The 13,230-nt window shown below is 37.4% G+C and overlaps 1 protein-coding gene across 1 annotated transcript in view; it reads right to left on the bottom strand.

Moving 5' to 3' along the window:
* Window positions 1-11,060, bottom strand: part of rap1gap2 (RAP1 GTPase activating protein 2) — a 296,773-nt gene extending 285,713 nt beyond the window's left edge. Inside the window, exon 1 of the mRNA XM_031896768.1 lies at window positions 11,024-11,060. Coding sequence (XP_031752628.1) covers window positions 11,024-11,046 — 23 coding nt within the window. The 5' untranslated portion in view covers window positions 11,047-11,060. The remainder of the gene's footprint in view (window positions 1-11,023) is intronic.
* Window positions 11,061-13,230: the final 2,170 nt, after the last annotated feature.

Here is a 13,230-nt window from a genome sequence, read left to right as displayed (position 1 = left end):
AAGTACATGTCTTGTATGCTGAATTTCCAACAATAAAATGACAGAGCCCAAACCAGAGGGTAGCAATTACCAGGAGTGCAGTAACATTCACAAGCCCTTCTACAAGGTAACTGCTTTATAGCAATCATTATTTTTCAGTTTGCACCAGATAATAGATGTTATTGGGTGTCAAAGCTAGGGATGCGCAGCTTACACCTGCAGTAATGATTCCACAAGGCATAAAAACAAATACTGCTTTCTAGTGAGGCACAAATATTTAAAGAGAACTTACCAACAGCAAATCAGTAATGTTTTTACCACCACCACCACTTCTTGTATAACATAACCCTCGTGTCTCATTTGTCCAGTTTGCATTAATCACAATGCTATATACTGGTTTATTATGGGGTGCCATTTGTGCAAAGTATATTTTGTCTACAAAAATACATTCTGTATACAAAGGACAACTGCACACTGCGTATCCCCTTCTTCCTCCTTGCAGCCACTATTGGGGTTGGGGGTGGTGCTCCCAAAGTGGGGCCCACTGGGTTTTTTTTCCCTGTGGCTACATAGTGTAGTAGTTGAACTATGGATAACTTTATTAAGGGACTGGTGTAAGCTAATTAGTACAATATCACATAATAATAGGAGGAAGCCAAACATTTGAGTCTAACAGTCATCTACAAATTTTTTACTACGGTGGGGAAATTATGTAAAGTTGTGACATTTCATGTTGTAGTGTAATGATGTGAATCAGCTGGTATCCTAGGAGGGAGGAGCTTAAGTTAGATGGATTATACTGTACTTACGAGGTGCATATCTCAGATATACTGAGTTACATTGCTACTATAAATATCTGCTGTATTGTACTTTACCGAGGGGCCCCTCACCCAGTAGTTATGCTGCTAATATGAATAATGTGTGTGTGTGTGTGAACACTTTATAGACAAATTAAAACAGTGGGGAGACCAATAAATTGACTCCAGTTAAAACCTGCATATTATTGAACAATGAATTTACTTGTTTCTTATTGGTTCAGGAATTTGATTGACAGTGTTGTTTCACAGAATGATATTTTATCAGTTTTGTGGAACTGTGTATTCATTTTGTTGATAGTATGAATTCTGTGCTATAGAATCTTACTTTCTGTCACACGCATCTATTTTGTCATGAAAATCTAGCTGGAATATGCTATTCAGTTACACCATTATATATTTTGTCTAAGTTTTGGTTTACATTATTCATTCTGTAAGTAACTTTACACATAACTGTTTTTGTGTATGGATGTTATACATTTGTGAGACAGAATACTTGTTAAAATTTACAGAATGGAGTTTGAAATATAATATTATGCTTTTGTGCACAAAATTGATTTTATGCTCATTCTTCACTGGAAATATATCTTTTGTATATTTTTTACCAGTGTTTATATCCACACCTTAATTCTGTGTACTGGGGAGGATTGCTTTTTGTATATAGAATGTATTTTTATAGACAAAATGTACTTTGGACAAACAGCACCCCATAGTTTATTAGGTCTTTTCATTCTGTATGTCATTCCTTGATAAATTTGCCATTTATTTTACATAGCTTTTTACACCATTTTTTCTGCAAATTTCATTTTACACAGCTTAATAAATAGGCCCCTTAATTTCAGGCAATGTATGTCCACAAAGCACATGTAACTACTTAAGCCTTATCTGTACAGGAATTGATCTTACACACTTCCTAGTATTTGATAACATATTTTGTATTTATCGTTATAATCCAATAAGGCTAAGCAAATGAGATGAAGTGAAAGACATGTGTCTATATAGATCTTAATCCTCACTGGATATGCATCCGCCTGCCACCCTATTCCATGCTTTTTCTAGCATGTGATATAAGCAATAGAGTATTGAGGAAGAGATCCTAATGGGAATCCTAGGTGAGGCGTATCTGGTGCGTGTCTAAACAAATCAGATAGCATAGCCTAAAAATAAAGTACCCTTAAAAGGTCTATTAACTTTTATGATACTCTCTATCCCATCACAGTTCCCAGAAGGTTTGTTTTGTTCTTATAGAAACATAGACATTTGTGCCAGCAGTTAATGACTTCAGTAATGTATCCCATAGGCCCATACACTGCAATCAATATCAGTGTACTACAGATTCTACTTCTACAGCACCTTTAATTTGCTATACTACAGCACCTTTCATTTGCTATAGGAAGAACTGCTGCTTCCATTTTATGCATGTAGTAGGGTAAAGCTTTTGGAAACCTTTAATTCTTTATTCCCGGGAATGAGTTAGCCAGCTAGGCTGGGTCCTGATACATTGGAAGGGGGAGTAGTTCCCTTAGCAAGGAACGGGTCGGGTTTCCCCAGAGATGATAAAAGTGGAAGCCCAAGTTTGTTCTGCTTTTTATGGTTCCTCTACTCACTGCAGGAGGTGAGGTGTGCTCCAGAGAGCCTGGATGAAGTAGGCCCAGTATAGGCAAAGTTATTGTCAGGTCAGATTTTGTAATAATCACTCTAGGAGTGAAAGATAAGTTTAGGAGAATTAGTAAGCAGTCCAGAGCTCCAACAAAAAGATTAGTGAGGGTTGGTACCCTGTAGTGTCAGTGCTGCTATTATAGGGACCAAAGAAGCTAGGCTCAGGAAAAAGTAGATTTCTGGAATAATACACCTCTATGGGCTTCGCCTAGTGATGGAGATTGGTCACCAAGAGTTGAAAAATTTGGAATCTTCGCACCTTTCTCGGGCAGACTTTTATGGACTTAAGTTTACTTAAATTTTAAAATTAAAAAGAAATTAGATATGTTAAGAGTTTTAGTAAATGTGCACCTATGTGTCACAATTTTCACTAGATGCCAAACACAGCCTAAAAAATACAGCAAAAAAAGCACAAAACTTCCGAATCGAAAAGCTTGTGAGTTCATGTAGATGTCAATGGTAGTTGTCCTAGGCAAAATTCATGTGGTTTTTCAATTTAAGAAATAGTGCAATTTGGCCAATTAAAACATTTTATTCATTTGGGTTTAAGACTCAAACAAGTGCATAGCCTTTGATAAAGTCCCTATGTGTGGAGGGCGAAATGCACGTCAGATGCTTTTTAGCCTTGGATAGGCAGGACTTTTAGCTGCAAGAAGGGTGACTGGCTGGGTGATGTGGGGGTAATTGGGGTGGTAGCGGGTAGCAATTTTGGTGAGGTCACTGGGTGATGCAGGACACATTGGTCCTGTATTTCGGTCCGGTTTGTAGTTCAATGACCACAGGGCTCGGGGTGACGGTATTGTATGGCCACAATTGGGCCCTTTTGAGAGCTCCTTGCTTGGCTACACCTACAAATGCCCTGTTATACCCTGATAATTGACTACCCACAGCTCATAATCCAGTGGCGCAACTACTTTATATGTACTATAAACCAATTCTTTGGCCCACAATACCTTAACCCATTGGCAACATAGAGGTACCTTTGGTAGCTTACAGAGCTGGCTCATTATCTAGCATATGTAGTGGCTGTGCAGTGCTAACTTCTTGTGAGTATGGCCGGTTGGTCCTGCCTAAACCAATTATAGTTTTAATGTAAATTTTAATTTAATTTCTGCACAACCCATCCTTCATATTTATTTTATATATATTATTTATGTGTATCTCAATAAAGGTTAAGTTTTAACTGAGCAAGTAGACTCATTTCTCATGTTTAAAAGAGGGAGGTGCAATTTTGTAGGTCATATTTTTTCTTTTCTCTTTTCTAATTGAGGTAATTGACCTTGCACATCCTTTTTGTGTTTCACTTTGTCACATGGTAGAAGCTCCCTATCCATTTTTTCAGTATTTAACATCTCAGAGTAGCAGGCTTTTGCTATTGTATCTGCCGCTTCCACATTCTAAAAATGGCACTAGTTAATTAGATTTTCAGTTAGGATTAGAGGGTGATCTGTTGAAATGCCCTCAAGATAGCCATAAACCAATACAATTTGCTTCATGTAGATTCTACTTAGAAGCCACTCTTACTTTGTGCAAATGCCAAGGAGAGGCAAGCAAAACCTGCCACTAACAAAGGTACAAATATGATTTGAAAACTTGACTCGTCTGTGTGCGGAGCCCCCAATAATCAAACTTTGGTAAACCCTTATGCTTAATTGCCTCATTGTACTTTGACAATCCATGTTTGGGGCTAAACGGTATAATACATGACAAATGTCTCTAAAGTTTGCTGGTGTGAGGATGGCATTAGAGTATGAGTGGTGTTTTGTTAATCCTGTCTACATAATAAACAGGGAATCTTTGTGGTTGGTAAAAACAATCAAGGAAAGCAGAAACATCACAGAAAAACAATAACACATATTTGTTTTCTTTTAATAATAAATGCAATAAAACACTCTTTCCATAATATAATTTGTGACTGTATCTTTTTATACCAGGATGGAACTGGCATCTGATATTAACATTTTTTTTATTATTTCTGCTGGCAGCAAAGTTACTGCAAATCCCAAACATCTGTGCAGATGACACACACTGAATGAGCTGCCTGCCAAAAGTTATTTTTGATACCTGGAGCAAAAACTGAGAACAGTCATGTGCAACAGGCTTTAAAATGTCCTTCTGTCAATTTGCTCAGGTTTCTTTATATTTTTATGCTACACCTGGTAGCTAAAGCTTGTGATTATGTTACCAAAAGCCAGTTTGGGTCTTCCTACCACTCATTTGTGAGGATGAGACAGAGGTCTTGCTGAACTCCCCTGCCCAAACCCATGTGGGGGCACAAAAACTTCCCAACCCAAACATTATACCACTGGAGAAAATATTTGTGCCAATTTATAAATTGTGTGCAAACAGATACAATTTGTACCTACAAATTTGTGACCTGCGGGTGAGGCAGGGGCACACACATATACACCTTTCAATTCAACTGGCATAACACAACATGGAGGCCTTAAAGTGAAAAAAAAACACACTTTTTTTTTTCTTTAAATTGTGCAGCAAAATCCAAGTAAATATTTAAGATAGGTGTCTATTCTATTTAGAAGGGAGGAAGGAAAGTGGACAACCTTCTACCAATTTTAATGTGTTCAAGGGGGAGTGAATATATTTTTAATTAAATTGAAAAAAACATTACCAGAACTTTATTTATGGAGCCCTTCAAAGATTGTGTTTTTTTAACACACTATGGGGTTGATTTACTAAGACACGATTTCGAATCCGAATTGGAAAAATTCCGATTGGAAACGAAAATTTTGCGACTTTTTTGTATTTTTTGCGATTTTTTCGGCGTCTTTACGATTTTTGCGTAAAAACGCGAGTTTTTCGTAGCCATTACGAAAGTTGCGCAAAGTCGCGATTTTTTTCGTAGCGTTTACACTTGCGCGCAAAGTCGCACCTTTTTCGTAGCGCTAAAACTTAAAAGCCGTGACGTTTCGCGCAAGTTCTAACGCTACGAAAAAATCGCGACTTTGCGCAACTTTCGTAATGGCTATGAAAAACTCGCGTTTTTACGCAAAAATCGTAAAGACGCCAAAAAAATCGCAAAAAATACGAAAAAAATCGCAAAATTACCGATCATTACGAAAAAAACGCAATCGGACGCATTCGGCCCGTTCGTGGGTTAGTAAATGTGCCCCTATGTGACATTAACCCAAATTTAATGGATGGAAGGAAAGGCTATTTTTTAGAACCTCCACCTAAAGATAAGGATGACATATATAAAAGAGAACTAAAGCTTAACAAAGAAATAGGCTGCTAAAAAAGATACAATGTTTCTCAAACTTAATTAAATATTTGGCTTTTGCAGAGAGCCCAGAAAACTTAACAATCTACACCAGCACTTAGATACAATTCTAACTAATAAACAGGTCTCTTGGGAGAACTGAGACTTGCAGCTTAAAGGACAATTTCAACTTTTTTAACAACACTGTAATAAGACATAAAGCAAGACCGAATTCCCCCCCCCCCCCCAGAAATGTGTTCAACACACGCCATTTCTTTTTGTCCCTCTTTGCACTTTTCAAATGTTGGTAGGTATGATATACTGTATTTATAGAATATAAATGTCACAATATAAGGCTGATTAGTAATTCAGATTCTCATTAAATGGCAGCTCAGATACCAGTGCATTCTGCATCAGAATTTAATAATCAGTCTCCTTATCAGTATTAATGACACATGATCCTCAGTTTTTCACTTGATGACTTGTGACAAGCCCTAAGCTTAGAATCTCAACAGTTGCCCAGAGCGCACTGAGCATGTAAGTGTCTCCAGTACTCCTACCAAAATCCAAGACATTGCCCCCTTGTGGACAACTTTGATGGCCTGAATTATTACTATTATGAAGATTTGGTGCAGTAAGTTCAGTATATAAAATACAGCATTTCTAGTCAGGGCCACCCCTCAACGCCCACCCACCACTACAACTCCACCACTACCCACCACCATGACCTACCGACCAGCACAGGAGCAGTGTCCCTTCTCCTTGAAGGACCCTCCCCAATTTTGCTATATAATCCACTCATCAGAACTTTCACAGTCTATATATATTTTTTACTCACAGCCGGCAGCACACTATAATGCCCAAGCACACCCCCGGTTTGCAAAAGACAATTGCCTTCATTAGAAAACAATAAGCTCAGGGATCAGAGCTTCATTTGAGATTGCTTGTCTGGCCTTTACATCTTTCTGCCTGATTTGCATTTTATTTAAACTATGTCTTTAGCAATTATGGATCACATGGTCTGCACAGCCACTAATCATGCACAGCATCACCAACATTATCATTATTATTATTATTATATGTTTCAGGTTCTCTACCATTCAATTTGTAAGAAGTGTTTGTGTTCAGAGTAAATTACTTCTGCACAACTGGCTTTGTATGAAATACACGTGATATAAAATCTAGAAATCTAAACTGTATTTTCTTTACAGTGCACTGATTAAAATAAAATGGTATACAAATCTAATTATAATGTAAAAAAATCTGCATAACTGTATTCATAGCATTTGGAGACCTGTAAGGTTGTAACAATTATAATGAACAGCTGCTAGCCATGGGCAGAGCCACCAAAGTTCTAATATTAAAGAAACAAGCAGGAAATAACTTGCAGCTACAGCACTATTTTGTGATATTATAACAGGTGGAACATGATTCCTGGTCTAGAAACGTAGTAACTACAAATATGGGATCCCTAATCTGGAAACCCATTATCCAGAAAGCTCCAAATTACAGGAAGGCCATCTTCCACAGACTCCATTTGAATCGAAAATCTTTTTCTCTGTAACAATAAAACAGTAGCTTGTACTAAGATGTAATTAATCTTTATTGGAGGGAAAACAATCCTATTGGGTTCATACAATGTTAAAATGGTCTTTTAGCAGACTTACAGTATGGGGATTCAAATTATGAAAAGACCCCTTATCTGGAAATCCCCAGGTTCCAAGCATTCTGGATAACAGGTAAGGACCTGTACTAGTTTGTTAAAATCTGATTGGTTGCACCGTGTTATAAGCGGTAGCATAAACCTCTGTGTACAATAACATAACAAGAAGCTTCAGAACTTCACATACTTCCCGAAGTTAATCTGTTTCTCAGTCGGGGTCTTACGTATTCCTTGGCACCCAGCATGTAGCCCCTGCTATGTGCAATTTGGAATGCCAGTTAATAAAACATGCCAAATAATTCTACAATGATAAAATGTAACACTACAGTGCCATCAAAAGGGCAACATATTGAGCAATAGTTAGCTTGGATTAAAAGCATGCAGTCTTACTGAAATAAGTGATCCTTCCCATCTATATATTTAGGGGGTTATGCAATAAAAGGCACTAAGTTTGCCCAGGAACAGTAACCCATAGCAACCAATCAGCAGGTAGCATTTACTGGCCACATGTTTAAAAGCAAACTTATTAGTTGCTATGGGTTACTGCTCCTGGACAATCTTAGTGTCTTTTTACATATGGGGGAGTGTGTTACATACAGGATATGTTTGTGCGATACCTTATACGAGTTCTTTTGGCACAGAAAATACAATGTGTATAACCAAACATAAAGTGGAGAGGTGGAGCACTTAAAAGAAGTGCCAAGTAAATACCCCTTTGATAGCAAAAAAAAAAAATGAGATAAAAAAATATGCAAATCAGTAGGAGTTATTTATCATTGTTCGTATTTTTCGATTTGGGGTTCTTTTGCACTAAAAAATCACACATTTGAATAATGGTTTCAATTTTTTTTTAAAAATGTTATTCCATGTATTGTTATTTGATGTATTGTTATTCGATGTAAAAAACAATATAAATATGACACCAATGCAAACATTGATTAATAACCCCCACAAAGTAATCATTTACTTCTAATAGTGACAATATCTCCCTGCTAACAGACAAATGATTTTTCCCATACTGTGCTTTCTGTTTCTATCAATGTCTATTCTGCATTTTTTGCACAGTTCATTGTCAGGTGCTTACAGTAATGATCCTGAGCAGTAAGAGCTCTTCTCCAGCCACAATGTATTACAGTGAGCAGAAGGGCTTGCATACAATAGGACCCATTTATCTCACTACTGCACCAGTCTTCATCCCAGCAACAATAACAGTGTTTATTTCCATGCATCATAAATCACATGTATATTATCTGACACGAGATTCCATTTACTGGCCAAACTTACAATTACCATACCTCTCACATAATTTCAATAGGCTGCATGACTTGCAAAAAAAATAAAAAACATTTAGGTGAATGTCGTTGGCCCATATGAGCTCAGTGACTGGATGCCCTTACAGCCACATGGGGCAACTAGAATAAAAGCTTTTGACTGGTCACCTGCTGGTATCATGCTCTCTATGAATGTACTGCACACATGGACACCTAAAGAGATATAAAACTATGTGATCTGTTATCTGGAAACCCATTATCCAGAAAGTTTCAAGTTATAGGAAGGCCATGAAAAAAAATCAGTGTTTAAAAAATGATTGTCAATTTTATTTAATGTTTAAATGAGAGTAGACTTAAGGTATTAAGATCTAAATTACAGAAGGATCACTTATCTGGAAAATCCCAGGTCCTAAGCATTCCGGATAACAGATCCCATATGTGTGTAAAATAGTAGCTTTTTATACCAATATTTACTCAAGAATTTTATCTCATTTTAAAAATTGTCTCATTGACCTAAATGGAAGGCAGTAGAGAACCAGGTAAATTTCACAAATAAATCAAAATACCTTCTTCATTTTACCATGTTTGACTTGGTAATGGATTCTGCCTGCTGATATCAGAAATTGTAATGAATAATGCTGTCAAATCAGGAATAAAGAGAACAAAACAGATTATTACATAAACTTCTTTGCTCTAATTTAGGGAAGAAACATCTTTATAAATATGTCTATAGGTAATGAGAAACTATACAGGTACCTTTTAGTGAGAGATGCTCAAGACTGAATATAAAATATTATACTGGAAAAATTTAATATTACATAGTGCGTATGAACATTATTCCAGATTTCCAGCATTTTGAAAGAACAGGAGTTTGATGCCAGTGGTTTGTATTACTGTTCCTACACTTTGGTAGCATTATTTCTTTTAATAATATAAGATAAGAAAAGACAATGGCAAAAATATAGACATGCAACATTTCTCCCTTTGATTTGCTATAACAAACAGAATATTATCTTGCTCATGCTGTATACAAGTGTAGCACTGCATGTTACAGCATTTGGCTTGTCAAAGTAGCTGTTTTAGTTACTGGAGGGTCGAGTAAATTCTGGATTTTTAGAGTACCCATCTTTAGGGCCATGACAGACAAGGAGATTAGTCGCCTGCAATTAGTCGCCCACCGGCGATTTATATTCTATATTCTAGTGGGATGGCATATCGGGGAGATTTGTCACGCGGCGACTAATCTCCCCGTGTGCCACAGCTCTAAGCAGTATTTATGTTTGAAATGATTTCAAACATGATTGCAGAGCCTGTATACACAATTTTTCTATGTAAGCACCAAGGGAAGGTGCATAGGGCATCAACTTTAGGAGGTGGCACTTACAGTAGGTAACTATATAAAAAAAATAGTTTAAAATACATTTTCACGATCAGACTACACATGTACAAACTGCACAGAAAAGTCATGCTGGCAGTTTGTTACTGGCGCTGCAATAATTTGAAGGATAAGAGTATTTAGAGCACATTCATGTTAGAAATTGGACTTTTTATGGTCTTTTCTGCATTTTTATTCTATATTTATGGAGCAAAAAGTATAAAATTCTAAAGACAGGCATTCTTTTTCTATCTCCCATTGACTTTAAGGGTGAAGACACACAGAGCTACTCAGTAGCAGCTACTTGCCACCGCTACTAAATGGCAAAAAATACCATGCCATAGACAATGCTGAGAATTGCCTTCGCTAAAACACATGTTGAGACATTTATCAATAAATGATCAGCATTGTCTGTTTTAGTAGTCACGACAAGTAGCTGCTACTAATAGTTCTGTGTGTCTTCACCGTAAAGGGAAACACCTGACAGTGGGTCCCTGGGAGGTAGTAGGTGGCAATTTCAGGGCTTTGCAAGACATCTAATATGTAGCTGTGATGTGCCATCAACACATCCAATCTTTTGGCCTAAGGGCTAAGGAATTGAATCACAATGCAGTACAAGCAGGCCATCGGGGCGAGGACAGGCTCCATACATGGGCAGGGCCTCATACACAGGCCAATAAGTTGTCAACAAGATCTGTTGGCAGGGTTAAGCAGCCCATGTATGGCCACCTTTTGACTTACCATTTGGTAAATAATCAGTGAGGGGCAGTGAAGGATATAACAGAGAACATTGCTGAGAGTAGCATAATAGAAATGCCTTCTTTTGTAATATAGAGCTCATGGGAACTACAGACCAAACCCTTCTTTATTAGCAATAGTGACCAAGAGTAGTTAAATCATTTTTATTGTCCATGTTTGTCTGCACACAAATCTGCATTATTTATATGCATTTTAAATAGATAGAATCTGTTGTAGTCCATTAATGCCTGTGCCATATAGCATTTTCCGGACCCTGATGGGAAAATTAAACAGAAAATAACTTACTTGACTTTTAGGCTGGCCAGCATGGCTTTGTCAATCCTGCAAAAACAAAATCAATTTGAGAATGAATTATTTGCTTTGCACTTACACGTGACATATATGAAAAGTTTCAATTGACTTTCAACTTACTGTAACCGTCTTTACATTTTTTAGATGATTGATTAACCTTTAAAGCCCAAAATAACATAATTGCTGACTGACATTTACTCATTATTGACTGCATTAAACTGAAAGCACTCGACTACATGTGCCATTACCTACTGTATGTACTGTCCTTATTCCTGGAGCATTGTCTTCATTCAAATTGTTTTTTTCAGAGTATACTGTTCAGCATTAAGTATGCAAAGTAACTATTTATTAATTTAAGCATGCACCCAAACAGTAGTGGATCATTAATAGTTCTTATTCTAGTTCTTCCTGCAAACAAATGAACCATGTTGTTGTCAGTATTGGATTGTGCTGAAATCAGGCAATAAGGCATGAGTGTGCAAATCTTTACATAGCAGGTTTAAACATCCACTAGCATTTAGTGCATCTGTGATCTCCATTAAATCATAAAGATATATATATGGAAGCACTGCTGTATCAGCCATTCAGTCATATCTCTATCTAGTAAAAATAAATAAGTATTCACTCCAAACCTTGCACAAAATTACCTATAATTTAGGTTTGAAAAGAGCAAATTGCAATTAGCCAATCACTAATGTCACTGGGGATTTTAGCCACTGTTGAAGAATATGCCAATAGTATCTTATTTTCCCTACATGCCATAATCAATAAACAAAATTAAATTAAAGTAAAGGTTTGTAGTTTTTCTTATTTGTGTTTGCAAACAAATATGGAAACTCAGATAATTTCAAATAACAGAGATGTTTATAAAAGATTCTCCAATATGAAAAGTAGTACAGCCTACAAAGTAATTTAGATCCCTGTCCCCATCAGATACATCAGCCTCTGCATCTCCATCCCCATCAGATACATCAGCCTCTGCATCTCCATCCCCATCAGATACATCAGCCTCTGCATCTCCATCCCCATCAGATACATCAGCCGCTGCATCTCCATCCCCATCAGATACATCAGCCTCTGCATCTCCATCCCCATCAGATACATCAGCCTCTGCATCTCCATCCCCATCAGATACATCAGCCTCTGCATCTCCATCCCCATGAGATACACCAGTCTCTGCATCTCCATCCCCATCAGATACATCAGCCTCTGAATCTCCATCCCCATGAGATACACCAGTCTCTGCATCTCCATCCCCATCAGATACATCAGCCTCTGAATCTCCATCCCCATCAGATACATCAGCCTCTGAATCTCCATCCCCATCAGATACATCAGCCTCTGAATCTCCATCCCCATCAGATACACCAGTCTCTGCATCTCCATCCCCATCAGATACATCAGCCTCTGCATCTCCATTCCTATCACAGACATCAACCTCTGCATCTCTATTTCTATCAGATAGATCAGCCTCTGCATCTCCATCCCCATCAGATACATCAGCCTCTGCATCTCCATTCCTATCACAGACATCAGCCTCTGCATCTCCATTTCTATCAGACACATCAGCTTATGCATCATTATCACCATCAGTCTCTAGTTCTATCCTTATCCCCATCAAATACATCAGCCTCTGCATCTCTATCCCCATCAAATACATTGGCCTTGGCATCGCAATTCTCATTAAATCCATCAGCGTCTGCATCTCTATCCTCAACCAAATACATCAGCCTCAGCATCTCTGTTCTCAACCAAATACATCAGCCTCAGCATCTCTGTCCTCAACCAAATACATCAGCCTCTGCATCTCTATCCTTAACCAAATACATCAGCCTCTGCATCTCTATCCTTAACCAAATACATCAGCCTCTGCATCTCTATCCTTAACCAAATACATCAGCCTCTGCATCTCTATCCTTAACCAAATACATCAGCCTCAGCATCTCTATCCCCATCAAATACTTCTGCCTCCACATCTCAACTCCCATTAAATACTTCATCCTCTGCATCTCTATCCCCAACAAATACATCAGCTTTTAAAGTATTTCATTACTAAAAAAAATATCACCAAAAACAACAAATATTCACCATACCAAATTATATGTATGAATTCCAAATTACTTAAAAAGTTAAGAGAAATGTGCAAATTAATGAAAATATATAGATTAAAAGTTTGCAAAAATGTACACAAGACAGAGGAA

Source organism: Xenopus tropicalis, chromosome 2 (assembly GCF_000004195.4).
Source record: "Xenopus tropicalis strain Nigerian chromosome 2, UCB_Xtro_10.0, whole genome shotgun sequence".
Classification (NCBI taxonomy): Eukaryota; Metazoa; Chordata; class Amphibia; order Anura; family Pipidae; genus Xenopus; species Xenopus tropicalis.
The sequence above is the reverse complement of the archived record's forward strand: the minus strand, read 5'-3'. Positions and strand labels throughout refer to the sequence as shown.